This window comes from Trichechus manatus, unplaced genomic scaffold, assembly GCF_000243295.1.
Source record: "Trichechus manatus latirostris isolate Lorelei unplaced genomic scaffold, TriManLat1.0 scaffold00002, whole genome shotgun sequence".
In the NCBI taxonomy this organism is placed as follows: domain Eukaryota; kingdom Metazoa; phylum Chordata; class Mammalia; order Sirenia; family Trichechidae; genus Trichechus; species Trichechus manatus.
Window position 1 is genome coordinate 22,627,017 of NW_004443938.1, and position 23,547 is coordinate 22,650,563.

A 23,547-nucleotide genomic window follows, 5' to 3' on the forward strand; every position below is an offset into this window, starting at 1 on the left:
CTTATTTTTACAGCTGCAATGATGGTCTTGCTTGAGGGTTATCAGTAACCAGCAAGTCATCACACGTGATTGATTATCGAATTAGAATTTCAATCATGTTGTAATCATACAACCACTTAGGATAGATTTTAAAAATACAGCGTCATTTGTTGCTAGCCGCTCTGATTCATGGCAACCCCATGAACAAAAGAACAAAATGTTGCCTGGTCCTGGGCCATCTTCGCGATCTTTGGTATGCTCAAGTCCATCGTTGCAGCCACTGTGTAATTTGTGTGCTTTCCATATAGGGGACTCATCTTCCAGCACTATATTGTACTATATTCTGGTAGGATCCATAGAGTTTTCATTGGCTAATTCTCAGAGCTAAAACCAGGCCTTTCTTTCTAGTCTGTCTGAGTCTGAAACCTGTCCACCATGGGTGACCCTGCTGATATTTGAAATACCAGCGGCATAGCTTCCAGCGTCATAGCAACACTAGCAAGCCACCACACTCCCACACACTGACAAATGCGTAGTGGAAAAAAAAATGCAATCCTAGTTTTAAAATGATAACAACAAAACCAAATCAGGTCAGGTAGCCTGGGAAAGACAATTCCTATGGATCGGCTGACATTGTGTTTTAAATATACCATGAGTTCCCTCTGGGCCGTACTGCTTTAAAGCACGGAAGGAAAATAAGCAGGTATGGGGGAGGAATTAGGTTTCGAAAGATCTTCGGCTTCCTTGAGTAAATTGTTATGGATACGGCTCCCCCTAGTGTACTAAACAACACAGGTGCCCCAGTGTGCAAAAGCTGAGCTCAAGCAGGAGCTGAGCCTTCTTATCCCCAATTACCTACCTGATCTGAGCACCTGGAGACCCCTGTTTTGCCACTGCTTACCTTCTGTAAAGCATGACCTACCACAGGTCGGGGAAGAAATGGGAACAGATTTCCTTTATTCAATTTGATTTGAGTGTGGATCATGGTGGAAGTAGTGAATTGATCTGAGGTACCCAAATAACATTACAAAGCATAAAAGATTTACTTTAAAAGGTTTCTACTTTCTCATGAAGTCCAGTCCAGTTCAGATGCAGTTGAGTCAATTCCAACTCATGGCAACCCCATGTGTGTTGGAGTAGAATGGTGCTCCATAGAGTTTTCAATGGTTGATTTTTCAGAAGTAGATTGCCAGGCCTTTCTTCCAGGGTGCCTCTGGGTAGACTTGAACCTCCAAATTTTTGATTAGCAGCCAACCACATTAACTTGTTTGCACCATCCAGGCACTCTTTTCAAGAAGTAGGGGAATGTAATTAGGGAGAATAAACAAAACCGTAAGATGATTCCTTGTTAAATATTTTATTAAGAATATTATTTGCCTCTTTTATTTACCAAAATGTTAGTCATCTGAAAAACTATTTTCCTCAAATAGGATGCAAAGGCATTTTAATTTCAGGCAGAGTTCCTGTCTCTAAACAACAGGCAAGGACCATTTAGAAGTTCAAAAAACAAACCCTAGCAGAAAGAAAGAAACTCTTCTGATGAGGAAAAATGACTTGCTTTAAAGCACTGTTTCTGAAAGCACTAGTTTTATAGGATATTAATAGGTCTTACTCAAAAAAGGGTTCCATGGCCAATGATTTTTAGAAATGTGGAGTTCAACAAGCCAACTAATCATTTTGAATGGCAGGACTTCTCAGAGCCTTTAATCTGCCACCACACTGTCAGACTCTCCAAGCAATAACTCTTACGGACTGCAGCACTTCCCAAATTATTTAACACAATGATCTGCGTGTGTGTCTACCTCACACACCTGGTTCGTGCATTAGCCTTTGGGAACCACTGGATTAGAATTCCACCTACCTCCAGTCAAAGACGCAGTGCACGTAAGACAAGAGAGCTGACGGGAAAGGAAAAAATAGTAAATTTAGTACAAACAGCAAATAGGGTGACTGTTACGAAGTTTGTGGTCAGTGTCATAAGTCTCTTCTGTACGTGAAAAATCAGTAATGTGACGGATTAAAGTCTCAACCTGTGGAAGTCCCATCGTGAACTCAGAAAGATCTACTATTCTGAAAGTGTCACCAGGCCACAAAATCACTCCCAGATTTCTCAGTGTCACAGCAGTGATGCCACTTCTGAGAAGGAGAAACAAAAGCCCAAAGGAGTACAGCATCCATACTGACAGTTTTTCAATTTTTATTAAAACTTTTCCTCGTGCACAACCCATACTAATGCACATGGATGTCTTAGGCTCTTGTTGGCATGAACAGGATGACAGATACACAGTGAACTCTAAAGAAACGAGAGGAAGCCTGTATTTAGTACAAATTAGAGGGCTGGAGAGGAATCCTCAAACTCGACTGGACAAACTCCTCCTGAAGAGACTGATGGAGAAAAATGGAAATCCAAAGAGTGGTTTGTCTCCGACACTACCCCAGGAAGTGGAATAGCAGGAGCCAGGCCAGGAGGTGAGGGCTAGAAATGTTTTCAGACAGGTCCCTGCTGTAGCTACTCTGACGAACATCTGGAGATCATGCCTCTTTCTATCATTTCAATTCACATTTCCAAAGTACTATTTTCCACTATATGTGCTTGTTTCTCAATATGTTGGTCAACACCACCCGAAGATGTGAGGGATCAGGGACATCAATGCACCTGGAATTATGTGAAATTCCATGCTCTCCTGTTGGGGACACTGCTTTTCTGTGGAGAAAACGAACCCTTCCTCAGTCTAGGAAGGCCTGTGGCTCATAGACTCTTAGCATATAGGGAGTAAAACCTTTTGCCATCAAGTGGATTCCGACTCATGGTAACTCATGTATGTCAGAGTAGAACTGTGCTCCATAGGGTTTTCAGTGGTTGACTTTTCAGAAGCAGATCACCAGGACTTTCTTCTGTGGAGCCTCTGGGTGGGCTTAAAGCTCCAACCTTACTTGCAGTTAGCAGTTGAGCATGCTAACCATTTGTACCACCCAGGGACTCCATATGAGAAGTAGGAGCTGGGATATGGTTCATCCAGAAGCAGCTCTTGGTGTTGAGTGGACGTCCTATTTTCATTCTAACGCTTTCCAGATGGGTTGACTCTAGGCACAGGAGGTCACGTGATTGACTCCTATGCTCAGTGAAATAGATCAGCTGGGACTTGAACTCAGGGACTTTGCTTGTGTGCAGGCCTTTGCTCAAGTCAGTCAACCGTTCCGCTTCCTGGTTTTAGGCACCTCTCTAGCTGCTCCAAGCAGCCAGCATGCTGTGTCTGGCGCAGCCCATCCTCCGGCTGTCTCTGCTCATGACTGGAATAAGAGGCGTGTTACAGGTCAAGTCTGAGATGTTCTGGCAGCACAGAGTAAGGCAGATTGCCCCATGCTTGCTCAAAGCACCCAGTGTATGGTGAAAGCCAGGTTGAAGATAACTAAACACACACGCCAAGATTCCAAAAGGAACAACTTAGCTCACGTTTTTCGTTTGCATGGTGATTTTTTTCTTCCCCTTCCTTTTTTTAAAGGGAATCCCCATGTTTACAAGTTGAAATCCAAAATGCAGAAGTGGTCAGTTCACGATTCTATGACCTGCGAACATCTGTGGGCTGGGTGTTCCTTGGGAATCAGCAGTACTCAGAGCTCGGTGCCAAGCCTGCGCTATGCAGAAAGGAATTCTCGAGTGAGTGAAACAGAGATGAGGAGTGAGGAGGCCTGCGTGGACTCAGGGCCTGGTTATGCTCTAGTTCTGTTTTTCTAAGGGCAGGTCTGCACTCAACTGGTTTTATGGGTCCCATTTTGACTCTATCTTTGGAGATGAGTACATCTCCTTATAGGAAGGAGGACGTGCTTCTTTGTTTTGCCTTGAAGAACAATGAAACTCTATAAACTGACATGGGCAAACAGAGCCCAAATCTTTTTACCAAGAAACAAGAACCTCTCTGTGTCCTTTGAGTAGAGTGAAAAATCTAGAATAAACTGGATTTGTTTTGGCATCTGCCTCTGAGGACTTCTGTGATTGAAAACAACAGGGTCTCTTTCTGTGGAAGGGGGCCCCACAGCCCTAACTCCGGGGAGAGCCACACTGTGAGGAGACTTCCATGTGGCCTGTAGTGCTGGGTGGGGTCCTGAAGGTGCCTCATCATTTCCGCTCCAGATTCTGGGTCAGTAGATGGCCTTTGGCTCTGTATCATTATTTTAAAGTGTTAATTTTGTAGATACTCAAACATTAAGTCAACCTTGTGATATATTTATGTATCCTCTCTGGACCTTGGTTTCCTCCTCTACAACGAGAGAACGGACCAGGTGGTTGCTAAGCTCCACTGCAGCTCTGAGTCTGTGATTTCAGGCTTTCTTTGCTCCTCATCAGATACAGTTCTACTCTGACACACAAGGCATCCCCAGGATTTGGAATCGACTCTACAGCAACTGGTTTAGTCAGAGTTCGTTCCTTTGCTGGAATTTGTCTCCTATAATCTGAGTTCTACCACACTGGATTTTTGATGGAAAGATGTTCTGTGTGCTTTTCTTAAAAGACATTTCATATCGATTTTGGCCTAAAATAGGTTTTGCTGTAGCAGGATATTCAAAATACTTTCTTTTTTTTTAAACCAGTTTCTTCATTATCAGATGTGAAGTCAGTCATTTTAGGTTTTTTTTTTTTTTTTTAATCCTCTTTAATTTACTTCAAGGGAATTTCACAGTTTTGATCCACAGGACTATTTTTCTGAATGGCTATGGATTATTGTTCTGTATTTTAAGAAATCCTATTATTATCTGTAAAATTCATTTAATGCCAAATAGCTCACTGGAAAATTCCACAGGTAGCAGCACATTTACAAAGAACTTCAAACCCAACAAGCAGCTCCAGATGTGGAACATTCTTTTTTTTAAGGACCTTTTTCTTTAAAGTTCATTCACAGTCAAGCATCATTTTGCGAGGGTACAGAAGAACAAACTCAATGATAAGGCAAGGTCACCACTTATCACTTGCTGTTTAAGACTCAGATTCTTACTTGGAATAAAGTACTGAAATGGCTTTTTCTTTCATTTAGCACCAAGATTTTGATTCTTTTATTTTACAAAAGTCGCATGTGGTTGGAAAGTAGTATCCAATATCTAGAAAATACAGTGGGCTCCCTCGAAGTACTCTGTGTCTCTCTCATGTTCCATCTGAATGCAGCAGTGGAATTTCCCAGGGAGGGCATTTCTGGATCAAATACGCTCCCTGGGGAGGTTGGCGCTGTCCAGCTTTTGCGATCCTACATGTCTGAGAAAGAGATCAGGGTACACACTGAGACATGAGGCACAGCCTTCCTTTCCTACATTACTGCAGACAGAGGGCATAGATAACCTGATATTGGAGATTGACGAATCAGAGGAAGCATCCCTGAGACCAAACCAGCTGTGGAAATAGCAATAAACTCAGTATCTAGTCTTCTATATACACAACTGGATGACGGAATGATCGAGCTCATTTCTTCAGCCACCTTTTTTGGTGTCATATAATTTCCAGAATAAAAGTTTAGAGATTTTTTTAAAATACAGAATTTCAAAATCACATTTTGAGGGGCGGGGAGGGAAAGCTTGACCAATTAAGAAGGCTGAGGGTACTGTGAGTAACTGCAGGTACTTTTATTTCCAGCTATCAACAGAACGGAGAAAAAAATCCAACTTATTTATATTCATTTATTTATGTGGATAATGAATAAATTAAGGGACACTTCATCTCAAACACAGATTGCTTTTATTTTAGCTAAGCTAATGCTTCAGTTCCATATATATTTTCGAATTTCCATCAAACACCATTTTTTTTTCCTTTCTTCTTTAAAAAAAGAAAAACAGACTTACAAGCACTTTTACGGCACTCAAGGAAAGTAGGCTAAAGGTTTATAATAATAATTTTCCTTTTAAAAAACATCCATCAGACCAAAATAAAATCATTTTAATTAACTCCTTCCTGAGTAACTAAAACCTTGGAATGTGCTGAAAGGTTATAATAAATAAGGCAGTCAAAGATTAACCAGCTTAAAATGTATTTTTTAAATTAAACTATGTAAAATGTACAATATATTTCATGAAGTACAAATTGTGTTGGGCCCAGAGCCAAAGAAACTTTGTCATGTGCTCCAGATAAATTGATGAAATGCCTTTGCTTTCAGGGAGAAGAGGCATAACCTCGGGGCTGTTTGTTGGGCCAAAATAACATTAGGGCCCTGCAAGTCAGTCAGTCAACATCTTTTGTTGTTACGTTATAGAGGATCCCTGCTGAATACACGTCTTCAAACACAGGGAGAAGTGCCCACGTGAACCTGTCCTAAGAGGATGGATTTTTTTAAATGACCAACGGTTCCTATATTCTGACAACAGCAGAGCCTTTCCTCCTAAGGTGAAGCTCAACTTAATTTTCAGATTATGAGATTGCACAGTGTGTACACTAATCTTATTCTTTATATGTAATTTCATAGAAATGACTCACAACATACCAGGCAGCGGTCCTTGTTCTTGTTTTGAATCCGACAGCTGTTTTCTGGGCTGCTTTCTAAAGTATGCCTTAATAAACAGGAGGGCCCTGGTCTCTCTGAACAGGACAAAGGATATTTCCTCTTCTAAGAACATTTCCTTTAATCACTTCTCTGCCCCAGTTCTCTGGGGGCAGAAAGAAGGCCCACAAGTGGCCAAGGGCTGGATTTTGTGTCTCTGATGGTGCCAGCCTCCACCGGGTTCCTCGGGGGCTGGAGCCTTCTTAATACATCTCATGATAAAGCAGTTTTAGTGTGCACTTGACAGGTTCCAAATGGCTTGCTTTATATCTTGGCTACCATCCAATTGTAGTGAAGGAAGAAAAAATTCTAGAGAGACTTGTTTGTTTCTGAAAAGTAGAAAATGTGTAGCTTGTGTAAAGTCAGAGTCTTAGTCACTATTAAATATTTCCAACTCACACTTTGACAGTGTGCTTGGAGGGCTGGCTCAAGGGGAAAATGTATGCAGTAGGCAAAACTAGTTGTATGTGTCCTTCCTGGTTGCATTCCCTGCTCCCACCACCTGCACCCCTGCTTCTCAGCTAGCTATGTATTATCCACCTGGGTGTGTATGTGGTTTCACTTGGGTTTTTTAAGAAGTGAAAACACTTGAGAATCCAAAAAAACAGCTCTAATGACTGGACAAAGGCATCACTGACAGGCAGCAGGTGATAGGGATGGGAGGTGGGGAGAAGAGATACTTCGGGGCAGTGGAACTGCCCAACATCTACTCAGATCACACAGGGGACAGCCACCTCCTCATAAAGCTGGTCAAGCAGTCTTTTACCAAGAAGCTCTTGGTTCTTCTCTTCTTGATGTCCCCAGTAAGGATGCTCAGGAGTGAGCTGGTACCTTAAGAAGTAAGACTGTAGTTCTATTGCTGCCTGCACAGAACTCAGTACCCCTTCTTACTGAAATCACGTTCTTCTTAAGGGACTAGAAGGTGAAACATACCAAGCACTATGGGACCCCACTTGGTTCAGGAGTGTGACTGATAGATCACGCATTATCTGTGGTCAGACTTAGAACCTCTAAGTCTGTCAAGTGCTAGAACTAAACTGGTTCCTGGAGGCATCCATTTAAAGCAATACCAGGGAGACAGATGTTTCATATTGGGTTGAAAGGACGAGACCATGCCCTTTTCCTGATGCCTCATGACCTCCAGATTTTATCTGTCTTGCCTACACTCCTTCTTATGCTGCAAATTCTTTTCCCTGTTCTGCTGCTTTGCAATCTGTTAGGATGGTGCTTGCAGACGGAATGCCTCAATGCAGGTTGCCATGCACTTTGACCTTTGAAAGGGGCTCAAGGCTCTGGATTGCTTGGGGAGGTGGCACAAGCCAACTTGCTCTTTCAGAGATAAGTACACTGCTGTTGGTGAAGGTGTCCCCTGAGATGGACCAGAGGCAGAATTCTATCCAATGTGGGTAGAAACCACTTGTCCAGGGACATCTTCTCTTTTGATGTCCTCATTGTCTGACTTCCCTTCTCCTCTTAGATCCTTCTAGATAGATGCCCTAGTCTCTAAAGTGGTTTTGTATTTCTACTGAAATATACAAATCTGGATGTCTCCTACCACTGAGGTAATGTTTTTACAAGTTATTTTACAAATGATAAATTATTGGGCCATGGAGCGTATTTATCTCCCTTTTTCCCATTATACTAGCAGAAAAAAAGCTATTTTATGACAAGATGTCTTGTGATGGAACCATCTAGTGTACCTGGGAAGGACCTAAGGAGCCAAGAAAAACACATAATAAAATTAAACAAATAAAACCCGCAAAACCGGGCATCTCCCAATGACCCCAACATGTGGGAATGTTTTGTTCTTTTTAATGCAGCCGAGCATTAATTTAGTCCCTTAAGGATTTTTTTTTTTCTCCAAACAAAAAACTTTCTGGAAAGGGAGATAAAGGCATAGGAGGCAACGCAGTGTTGCATCACCTCTTATAAATATCTTCTAACCACTTTTCATCATCTTGTTCCTCATCATCAATTGGCTCCTCGGTTTCCAGTGGAGTTGGAATAAACAAATGTGGTCTCAGAGGGGGATTGCTGACGTGAGACTTAAGTCCGAACTTGCGCTTCAGCAGGTGGAACTGCTCTCGGACATAGTGGTAGAACTCGTACTCGTATCTCATTCGCTGGTAGAGGATCTGCACGGCCTCAGGAGAGGGGACAGTCTTCTTCACGGTCACAGTCATGTTCCCAAGTTTCCTATGTTCTGGAATAGAAGTGGGGTCGCACGTGAGTGATCATTCTTTTTTCTTTCATTATGGTAAATATATATGTAACAAAACACTTGCCTTTCAACATTCTTCACATGTACAATTCAGTGAGATTAACTGTGTTCGTCATGTTGTACAACCATCACCATTATCTGTTTCCAAATTTTTTCCACCGCCCTTGACAGAAGCTCAGTGTCCCCTAAGCAATGAGTCTCCCTTTCCCCGTCCTCCTGCTCACCCTTGGTAACAACGAATAAACGTAGATCTGTATACACTTGCCTATCCTAGATATTTCACAATAAGTGGAATCATACAATATTTTTCCTTTATAAGCAATCATTCTTAATGCTTTCATTTAAAAGGAATAATGGTGAGGACCAGTATTATGGATAACACTGGCATCACCTAAAGAAAGAAATTAAATATCCAAGTAATGGAAGGGAAAAATGGTACCCGACAAAAAGATCTCAGCATATTCTAAGTGCTAACAGCAGCGCTCGTTGGCTAAACATGAACTATCTAACTTCCTTTTCATGCTATGTGAAACATACAATTTGACCACAATTTCATTGTTAACTGTAAGTTACACATTCCTTCAACAGCAAAATCTACCCACTTTTCCTCTTTTATTTCCTGTTACACACATATCTTCAGAAGGAAGCACTCAAAAAAGCTATCTCACTACTATCTAATAACCTTGTTCTTAATAAAAACCTTTGGTACCAAATTCAAACAGGCGCACTATTTGCTAAGCATAGTTCCAAATGGCTGTTTCCAAAATCAGATTCACCCTAAAGGAGAAACACTTGTCATTTTTGAGAGTATTTGAGATACTTTCTGAAGCATCCAGAGTAGTTCTGGAATTAAAAAAAAAAAAAAAATTCTCTGAGTGGTAATGGCTTCATTGAAAAAGGGTGTTAAAAAAAAAACAAAAAAACAAAATTCCTGTTGCTGTCGAGTCGATTCTGACTCTTAGTGACCCTACAGAACAGACTAGAACTGCCCCATAGAGTTTCCAAGGAGAGGCTGATGGATTCAAACCACCAACCTTTTGGTTAGCAGCTGTGGCTCTTCGTAGCTCTTAACCACTGCACCAGCAGGGCTCCAAAATAGGGTATAGTCTTTCAAATTGATTTTCTTGAAAGGCATAATACACATTTGGATATACCATTTCTAAAAATTTTCATTAAAGAATGTGGCACTGACTCTTCTAAAATGGGTTCATGATGGAACATTTTATATTAACTGTCTTCTTTGCACATATTCTATCTAGCTCATCGGGGGTGTGGCATGTTAATAGGCCTTAATTGTTTTGAAACACTTTGTGTTTTTAAAACGCAGAGTTAAAAAAAAGAAAGACGGACAAGAGAGGCACAGTCTCCTACAATCCCTTTCTCTTGAAGCACTCTAAATGGTATGTGGTTTTGTTATCTATATACAAGAAAAAAAAAAAAAGATTCCTGTGATTTTAAAATTAATTCATTAGTTAAATTATTTGGTACTACTTGTTCCAAAAATAATGTAAAGTACCTTATTTTATATATATGTTTTATATACACACATATGTACATATATACACATATATAATATATAAGGTGCTTTACATTGTCTGTCTGTCTGTCTATCTATCTATCCAAGTCCCTGGGTGGTGCAACTGGTTAAAGCTTGGAAGTTTGAGTCCACCCAGAAGCACCTCTGAACTTCTGAAAAATCAGCCATTAAAAATCCTGTGGAACATAGTTCTACTCTGACACACGTGGGGGCACCATGAGTTGGGATCGACTGGACTGCAACTGGTTTTTTGGATATGTTCTTAGTTGCCATTGAGTCAATTCCAACTCATGGTGACCTCATGTGTGCAGAGTAGAACTGCTCCATAGGGTTTTCAAGGCTGCGACCTTTCATAAGCATATCACCAAGCCTGCCTTCAGGTCTGTCTTCTGAGGCATCGATATCTATATTTATATCAGGAGCCCTGATGGTGCAGTGGTTAAGCCCTCGGCTGCTAACCAAAAGGTTGGCAGTTTGAACCCACCAGCTGCTCTGTGGGAGAAAGATGTGGCAGTCTGCTTCCATAACAGCCTTGCACTGCATTCATCCTCAAAAAGAAAATTTCAAGATCTGTGCTGAAGTACAACGATGTCAGTGATACGATAATATCCACACGCCTACAAGGAAGACCAGTTAATATGACTATTATTCAAATTTATGCACCAACCATTAACGGCAAATTTGAGGAAACTGAAGACTTTTACCAACTTCTGCAGTCTGAAATTGATCAAACATACAATCAAGATCTGATCATTACTGGTGATTGGAATGCAAAAGTCGGAAATGAAGAAGGATCAGTAGTCAGAAAATATGGCCTTGGTGACAGAAACGATGCCAGAGATTGCATGATAGAATTTTGCAAGACCAACAACTTCTTCATTGCAAATATCTTTTTTCAATAACATAAATGGTGTCTATACACATAGACCTTGCTAGATGGAATACACAGGAATCAAATTGACTACATCTATGGAAAAAGATGATGGAGAAGCTCAATATCATCTGTCAGAACAAGGCCAGGAGCCAACTGCAGAACAGCTCATCAATTGCGCACAAGCAAGTTCAAGTTGAAACTGAAGAACAAGACCGCGAGAGCCAAAGTATGACCTTGAGTATATTCCACCTGAATTTAGAGACCATCTCAAGAATAAATTTGACTCATTAAACACTAATGTCCAAAGATCAGACCAGTTCTGGGATGACATCAAGGACATCACACATGAAGAAAGCAAGAGGTCATTAAAAAGACAGGAAAGAAAGAAAAGACCAAAGTGGATGCCAGAAGAGACTCTGAAACTTGCTCTTGAATGTCGAGTAGCTAAAGCAAAAGGAAGAAATGATGAAGTGGAAGAGCTGAACAGCAGATTTCAAAGGGTGGCTCGAGGAGACAAAGTAAAGTATTATAATGACATGTGCAAAGACCTGGAGATAGAAAACCAAAAGGGAAAAACATGCTTGGCATTTCTCAAGCTGAAAAAGAACTGAAGAGAAAATTCAAGCCTCAAGTTGCAATACTGAAGGATTCTATGGGGGAAATACTAAAGGATGCAGGAAGCATCAAAAGAAGATGGAAGGAATACACAGAGTCACCGCACCAGAAAGAACTGGTTAACGTTCAACCATTTCAGGAGGTAGCATATGATCAGGAACCGATGCTACTGAAGGAAGAGGTCCAGGCTGCACTGAAGGCAGTGACGAAAAACAAGGCTCCAGGAATTGATGGGATACCAACTGAGATGTTTCAACAAAAAGATGCAATGCTGGAAGCGCTCACTAGTCTATGCCAAAAAACTTGAGGACAGCTACCTGGCCAACCTCCTGGAAGAGAGTCATATTTGTGCCCATTCCAAAGAAAGGTGATCCAACAGAAAGCAGAAATTATTGAACAATATCTTTAATATCACACACAAGTAAAATTATACTGAAGATCATTCAAAAGCGGTTGCAGCAGTACATTAACAAGGAACTGCCAGAAAGTCAAGCTGGATTCAGAAGAGGACATGGAACCAGGGATACCATTGCTGAAGTCAGACGAATCTTGGCTGAAAGCAGAAAATACCAGAAAGATGTTTACCTGTGTTTCACTGACTATGCAAAGGCATTAGACTGTGTGGATCATAACAAATTATGAACAGCATTATGAAGAATGGCAATTCCAGAACACTTAATTGTGCTCATGCGGAACCTCTACATAGAACAAGAGGCAGTTGTTTGAACAGAACAAGGGGATACTGTGTGATTTAAAATCAGAAAAAGTGTGTGTCAGGGTTGTACCCTTTCACTATACTTATTCGATTTGTATGCTGAGCAAATAATGCGAGAAGCTGGACTATATGAAGAAGAACATGGCATCAAGACTGGAGGAAGATTCATTATGCAGATGACACAACCTTACTTGTTGAAAGTGAAGAGGACTTGAAGTATTTATTGATGAAGATCAAAGACCAAAGCCTTCAGTATGGATTACACCTTAACATAAAGAAAACAAAAATCCTCACAACTGGACCAGTAAGTAACATCACGATAAACGGAGAAAATATTAAAGTTGTCAAGGATTTCATTTTACTTCATCTCACATACTTGGGACATGTTATCAGGAGGGACCAGTCCCTGGAGAATGACATCATGCTTGGTAAAGTAGAGGGTCAGTGAAAAAGAGGAAGACCCTCAATGATATGGATTGACACAGTGGCTGCAACAACGGGTTCAAGCATAACAACTGTGAGGATGGCACAGGACCGGGCAGCGTTTTGCTATGAGTCGGAACCTACTAGATGGCACCTAACAACAACAACATATCTACATCTATATGTTGCAGTTAGCTAAATAGCTAAGGAACTGGACAAAGGGAAACAAGGGTGGAAAGAAATCAGGAGTAAGGTCAATGTTTGGGGGTAATCTTTCCCTCTCCCTACATGCAAGGCATTCTCTAGAGTAATGCTCCTGGCTTCCTGCCCCAGGCCCTCTTCAGAGAGTGGGCCAAGAGCTAGGGCCCACGGGGTTTTTCTGATGGTGCATCTGGGGGGGGGGTGGAGTGTCTCCCTCATTGGAGGGGGGGTGCCTGTCTACGGACTTCGCATCCTCCATAGGGGAGGACTGTGGCGCCCAGCCACCTGTGCCTTGGACCGAAAGTCTGCCTAACTCAGAAGGGAATATTAGCAGTCCAGGTGTCTCCCCACCTAAGCTGCAATCTCCCACCTTGCCTTCAGTGGTAACAAAGCTGACACTGGATCTCCACCTGTTTGACTTCTGTGTCTATTTCTCAATTAGTTTAGCACCCAGACAGGGAAAATGGGCATTATCTATTAGTCCCTCAAACCCCAATGATGAGTCACACAAAACACATGCTGTGATGTCTCAGCTACTTGGGCAGGAGATGAGGGCAAGAGTTCGCTCTAAACTTTCTAACAGCCAACAAAGGATTTAATATTTTACATTGTTCTTAATTTTAAAACAATCTATTCACAACTATTCCTAGTTATGAAACTGTAGAGATACGTCTTCCATGAATTTTCATAAGAAAACAAAGTAATGTAATTAACAACATTTTAATAACATCCTTAGAGACATTACAGCCGTGAGTTTCCCAGGCGTATGAGAGAGAAAAATGGCACGTTCCAGGTAGTCTAGTCTTAATTGGTCTGGCTTGATCTGGGAATACAGTCAGAAAATTTGAAGTGCAGGTTCTTAACCCTCTTGAGAACCTAATCAAAGCTCACTCAGGGACATGAGGACTTCCTGGACTCATATATATCTACAGTATTTATGCATCTGTTAAAAAAATTTGCTGTTAAGTCTATTCCTACTCATGGCGACCCCATGTGTGTCAAAGCAGAACTGTGCTCCAGAGGGTTTTCAATGGCTGATTTTCAAAAGTAGATCTCCAGGCCTTTCTTTCAAGGGTACCTCTGGGTGGACTTGAACTGGCAACCTTTCAGTTAGCAGTCCAGCACATTAACTGTTTGCATCAGCCAGGGACTCTATGCATCTGTTAAGAACCCCTGATTTTGAGAAATCAATAGACTGCATTTCCTTCAACAATCTTTTGTCTATCTTGTTTATTCTGCCAAGTATCAGGCCCCAGTGTAGTAAATAAATACCTAGAGTGAGTTATTTTACATGCTGGTCAGGCGTATAATCATAAACATTGCAATGGTGAAGGCGAAAGGACTTGGATTTATATCTCATGAAGGTTGATCGGCCTATCAGGGCCTGGGAGTTCAATAAAAGGCCACCCACTGCTCTATGCAGGAGGTCCCAGGGGAGTACATGTGGAAAAGCATAGATATTTGTAAAGAGTAATTTGGAATATGCTTGACTGCAGGGCCTCCCAGCTTGGTGTTTTATGGTTGATACAGTACTTTCCTAAAAGTAGTGTACAGGAAGTATAATCAAATAAACAACCTGGCCACAAAAATATCCAAGAAAAGTCTCCACTGTACTTCTAACCTAGAGCAAGGTAACTTCCTAGTCTTCAAGATAAACTGGCTGCAAAATGTTGGTCTATAAAATGAACTGAGTTGATTTGCTGTAAAGGGTTATTAACTTCAGGCCAATAAAACTTTGGGAAGATCTTGAAAAGTGATAGCATGATGGATCTGCAATCCCTCTTTGATTATGATGAGGTAATTGGGTCAACTGCTATGAAGCTACTCCAAGTTCATGACAATAAAGCTCTCTGGCCTGCACGTTTTTTCTCTGTGGCTAGGGGTGGGGTGGGGGTTGGTGGGTGAGCAGAGCAGGTAACCAACTCTGTCAAAAGCAATATATATCAGTAAAGTACAAGTGAAAAGAACCAGGACATATGCTTGTTTTAAATCATTAGTTAACTGATTTGTCAAGAGAGAGTGGCAGTCCCAGTTGAGCCTGTTCTCTTAAGGTGTATTTTTATAGTAATGTCTACCATTTAGTGAGGTTAAGATGTACTAAGCAAAGAAGGAAGCATTTATACACACGATCTTATTTAATCCTCCCAATAACCTTTCCACAAAAGGGCCATCTTATAAATGAAGAAACTGACTTGTTGAAGGTCATGCAACTAGAAAGTGACAGAGGCAGTGGGTTCTGCACGATAATCAACTGTTGTGCTGAAGAAAGGTCACAATCTTATTATTGTTCCTCACACATTTCTTCTCAGGTGATAGAACCTAATGGTGGCCAACAGCTGGGCCTAGAGTCTACTACTTCTCGTCTAGACTTGGAGAGCCCACACTTGTAGCAGATCATGCAGGAAACACAGATATGCATTTCAGAGGGAATGGCTGTTAAGCTAATGGGTTTATAACTTGGAGGAAGAAAAAGATTGATTAAAAAAATTCTTTTTTTTGAACTAGACCATCTCTAAGTCCAATCAGAAAGGCCAATACCCATAGAGTTAATGATGAAAACAATGGCAATAACCACTATCTGGAGTGGTCCTTAGTTCCACCTCAGAGCTAGAAACATTTTTTTGGGTGCTTTATTTAGGATAAACTTGTAATTTTGTGTATGTAGTAGGAAAAATTATTCTAAGCCAGAAATGACCCGGGATCTAGAGAGTTTGGGAAATGTCAACCTTCTCATGAAGACCAGCACCAGAGCTTCTACAGTGTCCTCCACCAGCTTGTTCCTGGATAGCACCAGCTCTGAGGATCCTGCTCATTTCCCTTAGATTAACTTACTTTATCCAAATTTTACAAGGTAATGAGAGATTTTAGTAAGATTTATATTTGACAAGATCCCAAGCGGCCTTTTCCAACCCAATTTTAACTACACATTACCTTGCTATTCTGATGAAAGTGTTTTGGTGACTTGATAGTACTAGTTAGAACAAGCACTAGGACACTGAATCCTGTGCTTGCTAGAAAATTCTCCAGATAGTACTGATCTTTAAGTTAAGAGGTAAAGGGAACTTTTTGATTTGTGGCTGCAAGACAAAGTTTTAAAAGATCCTTTCCTGGATAGCAACAGATTGCTAAGAGTGTTTCCCAGTAACTTCAGTCCTCCTCACTCTTCTTAGTCCCCTAAATGCCCGTCTAGCCATGAGAGGCAGTGACAGCTGGTTCAGAGGATTCTTAGAAGAGCTATTTTTTTTCTTACTAAGTTCCGTATTTGCATTAATATCCAGTTCTTGACTCATACGTAGACTGAGAGAAAGTCATTTGAACAGAACAAGGGGATACTCCATGGTTTAAAATCAGAAAACTATGCATCAGGGTTGTATCGTTTCACCATACTTACTCAGTCTGTATGCTGAGCAAATAATACAAGAAGCTGGACTACGTAAACAAGAATGCGGCATCTGGATTGGAGGAAGACTCATCAACAACCTGCATTATGCAGATGACACACCCTTGCTGAAAGTGAAGAGGACTTGAAGCACTTACTGATGGAGATCAAAGACTACAGCCTTCAGTATGGATTACATCTCAACATAAAGAAAACAAAAATCCTTACCACTGAACCAATAAGCAACATCATGATAAACAGAGAAAATATTGAAGTTGTTAAGGATTTCATTTTACTTGGATCCACAATCAACATCCATGGAAGCAGCAGTCAAGAAATTAAATGACGTATTGCCCTGGGCAAATTTGCTGCAAAAGACCTGTTTAAAGTGTTAAAAAGCAAAGATGCCACTTTGAGGACTAAAATGCCCCTGACCCAAGCCATGGTGTTGTCAATCACCTCACGTGCGTGTGAAAGCTGGACAATGAGTAAGGAAGACTGAAGAAGAATTGACGCCTTTGAGTTATGGTGTTGGTGAAGAAACTGTATATACCATGGACTGCCAGAAGAATGAACAAATCTGTCTCGGAAGAAGTACAGCCAGAGTGCTCCCTGGAAGTGAGGGTGGCGAGACTTCGTCTCACGTACTTTGGACATGTTATCAGGAGGGACCAGTCCCTGGAGAAGGACATGATGCTTGACAAAGTTGAGGGTCGGTGAAAGAGAGGAAGACCCTCAACGAGATAGAATGACACAGTGGCTGCAACAATGGGCTCAAACATAGCAAAGATTATGAGGATGGCACAGGACCGGGCAGTGTTTCGTTCTGTTGTATGTAGGTCTGCTATGAGTCGGAACCAACTCGACAGCACCTAACAACAACTCTCTCCCCTTTTCTCTCTCCTTCTACTTATCCCCTTTCTTCTTCATTGTCAACCTCTCCCTCTCAACCGGCTCCTTGCCATCAGAATTCAAATGTGCTCAATCTCTACCTTCTTAAAGAAAATCTTTGTCTCCACACCCTCCTCCAGATTTTGTCTTCTTTCTCTTCCTTACAGGCAAACTTCTTGAAAAGTTGTCCAAATTTGTTATGACTAAATTTTTTGCTTACACTATAGGTATGCCCTGGTGGCGCAGTGGTTGAGGTCAGCTGCTAACCAAAAGTTTGGCAGTTCGAATCTACACCTGCTCCTGGGAAACCCTATAGGGGATTCTACTCCGTCCTGTAGGGTCGCTATGAGTCGGAATCAATTCGATGGCAACGGGTTTATACATGTCTAACTCATCAAAACCTGGCTTCTGTCCCCTCAGTGCTCCATTCAAATTACTTTTGGCTCCTTCTTGATAGCCCAGTGGGCATTTTTCAGAGCTTCCCATGACAGCTGATCCCACAACACTGTTGGTTGGCTACGTGCTCCATCTTGAAACCCTCACCTCCCTTGTCATCTCTAACAGCATTTCCTGCGTTTCCCTTGCCTCTGTCTGATTGTTCCCTTTCCATTCTCTCCACAAACTCCACTCTCCCTGCCTGTCTATTAAATTGTTGTTGCTTCCCAGGGTTCTGTCCTAGCCTTTTACCCACCTCCTTTCATATATTCTTTGGGTGGCATCATCCAACCCTCTACCCTTTGGTTCTCATGTCTCTGTGGACAACACAACCAAAGATTACAGCTCTTTTTTTTGGCCATTTGCTTTCCATAGAGCTACCAAATTTAACAGGAGGATTAAGGATATTGCCAGAGGGTTATGTCATGGACAGAAATAGGAGTGCTATTTTGTGGCAGGAGGAGCAGAGATTCAGATCCAACTATCATTGACTGAAAACACAAATTATGGGTTTTGATTGAGCCCACATATATGTCGTTTTATTTAATATTCCCCAAAACACTGTGAGGTAGGTACCGTCATGTCCCCTATTTTGCAGATGGGGAAATACGTGCTCTGGGAAATTAAATGACTTACCCAAAGCCACATAGTTGGTAAGTAAATGACAGAGCTGAAATGTGAAACTAGGTCTCTATTTGTGTTGAGGTTTTTCCTAACTCAGTTCTGGGCCACAACCAGTGAAGCTTTTGTGAGCCTGTAAAAATTATCACCTTCATGTGGAAAGACTAGAAGGCAGTTCACCTTGCATGCTTAATAGGGAATATTTAAGATCACATTTCAAAGGCATATGGTTATGTGTCTTGCTGTGCAATAATCAGAGCTATGGAAAAGTCATTCCATTGCTAAGTGTTCCACATTTTTGTAAAATGCCAGACTTTCCCTCCAAACAAAACAAAAGTACGTGAACTATGGACTGACTCTCTCCAAACTGCCATAATAGCAGTTCTAGAGGAAGTTGTTAGGATTTTTTTTTTTTTGACACTGTTGTTACTTCAGCCACAAAACAATCAAGCTTTAAAAGGATACACTTATTATTAGCATCCTTTGGGAAGAGAAGTAGCTCTCATTAGATGGGTATATACCATAGAATGTAACCTTCGAGAAATGGAGACCTTACCTTGTAAGCATCCTCGGAACTGAGCAGGAACTGAGAGATGACTTTTGTTTATGTCTCTTGTACCCACTGACAGACATTTCAAAAGGCAGAGACAAATACCGAGCCCCTTCCGTTAGCGCAGGATGGCATGTATTATTTGGAACTGTGGGGCATTTTTTTAGAAATTGAGTTGTTGTAAGACTACAACAATCTGGATTTTTGCCTTCTCTCAAAGTGAGGCCACGTTTTGGAGCTGAGTATGGCCACCTCTTGAGAGAAGCCAATGCGCTCCAGTTAACCTCAGACCCTAACTGCCAGCTCATTCTTGTACATTACCTGCCGGCTGCTATAGAAATTCGAGTTTTCTGCTTCTGCTTTACAGGTTTTGAAATTCTGGGTTTCAAAAGCCCAGGAGGGTTTAGTACCAAAATTAAGGCTTCTAGTAGGAAGCCACCCTCCCTCCTTCCCTTCTTTATGCAAATATTTATTAAATAACAATTCTGCAGCAGGCACAGGAGTTATGAGCAGTGAATGGGACATCATCATCATCGCCGTCAATAGGCATTTTGGAGTGATTTCTCTGTGCCAAGCAGTGTGAGATATATATTATTGCTATTGTTAGCTGGAGTCACCCCTGACCCATGGCAGGCCCATGTACAACAGAACAAAACAAAATGCTGCCAGGCCTGCGCCATGCCCAAGATGGGATGTGGACCCGACCATTGTGCTCCATAGGGTTTTCATTGACTGACTTTTTTTGGAAGTAGATCACCAGGCCTTTCTTCCTAGTCCATCTTAGTGTGGAAGCTCCGCTGAAACCTGTTCAGCATCACAGCAACACACAAGCCTCCACTGACAGATGGGTGGTGGCTGTGTATGAAGCGCATTGGCCAGGAATTGAACCCGCGTCTCCACATGGAAGGTGAGGATTCTACCACTGAACCACCACTGCCCCCCACGAGATATCTATACATGCATTTCACTCTTAGAAAACCCCCAGCGATGTGGGAGTCTCTCATTATCATCATTTTGCAGATGAGACACTGGAGAGGAGACCAGAAGCCAGAAGTTGGGGGGAGGCAGTATGACTACTGGGCCCAAGCCCTTAACTCTTCATGTTGCTAATGGTCAAATGGGGCTCACGGTCTAGGGGAGATCCCTTCTCAGGCCTAGTCATCATGAGGGCGGAGAGGGCATTTCAATCTGGTATGCTTGCTGACACTGGTCAGAAACCCCTAGTGGAGAGACCACGTCTGAGGGACTTGCCTTAAATACTCTGCATAGAGTAGGGTCTTTCATAAGTACTATTTGATCGTGAAGAGGGGCAGTGTGTGCCAAGTCTGAGACTATAGGTAGGTGTGTGTGTGTGTGTGTGTGTGTTTCTGTGTGCACAAACACACATGTGTGTATTTCAACCAAAAAATGAAAGCTTTTAGAAGGCCTATGAGGCACTATCAACCCCTTGAAAAAATCTCCCTGGATTTCATTCTTCACATCCCCACCAGATTTAATTAGCCATTCTTCTAATGGAGCTTGTTATGTTGAGAGTACTCACAACAAGAGTGATACCCATTTATCTGCATTTCCAGAGCTCAGCACAGTATCTGGGGAAACCCAGCACCTTCCATACATGCTCACCGAGTGAACATAAGAAACCATGAGAAAGAAAAGGGTGTTGTCAGGCCCGAAGGTGACCTGGCCGTGTCTGTGAGGTGGAGATACAGCCAGATGGGGGTGAAGGCAATATCTGAACGTGCTTAACAGAAAATTCCCAAGAGACCTGTGAATACTGGATCCTTAGCAGGAAGCAGTCTACTCTCACATCCGGGGTTTGTCGGCTCCCACTGGTGTCTGTAAATCCCCAGTGTTTAGCTTTGTGGCTTAGTTGCCTGTTTGAATGACGGTACAGATCATGTAGTGTTTTTCTGCCCCCATCCTTCAACTAATAAATACATTTTTGCTATGCAAAGCTGTGGGTTAAGATGTTTTATGATTCTTTTCATTTTTCTTATCTACCTCTAGGGAGTGGCCAAATAATTCTGTTAGTTATTTTCATGATAATTGCAGAAATTTTCCTCAAAATGTTAAGCACTGGTTTTGAGCTGTGAAATGATCAGAAGGAAAAAAAAAAAAAAAGACAAAAACGAAAAAACAACATTTGACCATTCTACCTCAATAGTAAAATAAAGATGCTTTGCTCCTTGGAAACATGTCTGAAGTCAGCCATAGAGTTAGGACTGTATGGGGACAGACCTTTCCAGGCTGTGTACATTTCCTGAGGAGGAAGTGGCAGAGACCCTCAGAGTAGCTGTGGCCCCGAATGCAGAGCCTCTATACTGCTGACCCCAACTAGCACAAAAGTCTGCAGGTGGTCACCTAATGCTGGTAGAGGAAAAAACAAGAATAAAATGAGGTCAACAGGAGGCTGCTGAGTTGGGTCAGCTTCCCGCATTATTAGAACTTTACAGAGAATATTCTAAACAGCTCAACTCCAGTACCTTCCCCCAAATCGGTCAGAATAGAATCACCTTCATTTGCATAGGGCTCTGTGGATTATAAGGAGCCCTGGTGGTGTTATGGGTTGGAATCAACTCGACAGCAATGGGTTTGATGTTTTTTTTTTTTTTTAGTTTTCTGGTGGCGTAATGGTTAAGAGCCCGGCTGCTAACTGAAAGGTTGGTAGTTCAAATCCACCCAGCAGCTCTGCGGTAAAAAGACCTGGCGATCTGCTTTGGTAAAGATAACAGCTTAGAAAACCCTAATGGGCATTTCTACTGTGCCACTTGGGGTTGCCATGAGTTGAAATCAACTCTACAGCATCACAGAACAACAACTGTGGATTAAGAGTCTTTGGGTGGTAAAAACAGTTAACGCACTCACCTGCTAACCTAAAGGTTGGAGGTTCAAGTCCATGCAGATGTACCTGGGAAGAAAGGCCTGGCAATCCATTTCTGAAAAATCAGCCATTAAAAACCCTATGAGCACAGTTCTACGCTGACACACATGGGGTTGCCATGAGTCAGAATCGATTCAATGGGAACTGGTAAAAACTGTGGATTAATGTGCTTTCACATAGCCCCTCATTCCCTCCAAGTCTTCATAACAACCCATTTTACTGACAGATCCCGAGCGCCTGAGAGGACAGGAGACTGGTTCATGGTTGTATGATCTGTGATAGTCCCGAGACTAGAAAGTAGGCTTTCTGATTCCCAGTCTAGCACCTTTTTGCTACATCGCTGGCTGTTAACTTCCAAATTGAGTGGAAATCTATAACCACTCACTTCTCCTTGCCTTGTGTGTATTCTGGCATTAAGGGGACTGGCTGAAAAGAAGGGCTCCAGTGTTCTAAGACGAGGGGAATGCTTTGGTAAGTCTGGGAGGATCTGGTGAAAAACTTGCAGGCCAGCAAAAATGTTTTCAGGCTGAAAGGGACTGTGTCTTTTTCATCTCTAGTTCTGCAGTGCCCAGCTTCACGCCTGGCACATAACGACCTTCAGTAAATGTTTGTTGATTTGAAACCTGTATTTTAAATCTAACCATAAGACTGGATTAACCCAAAGGGCAACTTTTGGTGTTGACTATACATATGTTTAATTTTTGCTAAATTCCTTCCTTAGTTGAGGGAGGATCCTTCCTGAGCAAACTTTCCATTTCTAGAAATCAAATTTCTTCAGGGTAGGCTGATAGAAGAGGGTAGGTTCCCAGGCCACTATGGAGAGGTAACAGCATTTGCTTTTCTTAGCCACCCTCTTAGAGAACACTATGTTATGGTGACAGATGACTTACACGCACTCAACAAATCTTAAGAAATACTATGATAAGGCATATTTCCCACAAACATAAGTATCTGTATAACCCTCCCACCCCAAAAAAACCCAAAACCGAACCCGCTGCCGTCAAGTCGATTCTGACTCATAGCGACCCTACAGGACAGAGTAGAACTGCCCCGTAGGGTTTCCAAGGAGTGGCTGGTGGATTCGAATGGACCACCTTTTGGTTAGTAGCCAAGCTCTTAACCAGTGTGCCACCAGACATAATATAAGCCCGACCTTGTAGCTAATGAATTTGTGCCATCTGTGTTATTTACTATGTTCACTAACTAACTAAATGCAAACTTTGTTGGGCAAAAGAACTTCTGTGTGACCTAATTTTGCCCTATTAATGCCATTCAATTGTTTAATTTGCCATCACTTTTGGTCCTTGTTAATGCTGTTTCTCCCCTAGCATAAGAAAATATTTTATTTAGAAGTAAAACACTCGTTTAAAGCAGATTCATCTTTCATCATTTGCCATTATTGTTAGCTGTTGTCGAGTCAGCCCCTGACTCATGGGGGCCCCACTCACAATGGGAACAGGCCATTGTGATCCAATGGTTTTCACCGGCTGCTTTTGAGAGGTAGATTGTCAGGCCTTTTTTCCTAATCTGTCTTAGTCTGGAAGCTCTGCTGAAATCGGTTCAGCATTATAGCAACATGCAAGCCTCCACTGACAGAAAGGTGGTGGCTGGCTGCACAGGAGGTCTAACGGCCAGGAATAGAATCCAAGTCTCCAGCATGGAAGGCGAGAATTCTACCACGGAACCACCACTGCTCTCCACATTCAC

General features: G+C 41.9%; 1 protein-coding gene across 2 annotated transcripts in view; it reads right to left on the minus strand.

Annotated features, from left to right (window-relative positions):
- Window positions 1-5,435: 5,435 nt before the first annotated feature.
- The window catches only part of UST (uronyl 2-sulfotransferase), a 351,032-nt gene continuing 332,920 nt past the window's right edge, over window positions 5,436-23,547 (minus strand). For both annotated transcript variants that reach the window (XM_023729171.1, XM_004368842.2), the window contains one exon: window positions 5,436-8,700. In XM_023729171.1, the coding sequence (XP_023584939.1) occupies window positions 8,417-8,700 (284 nt within the window). In that variant the 3' untranslated portion in view covers window positions 5,436-8,416. The remainder of the gene's footprint in view (window positions 8,701-23,547) is intronic.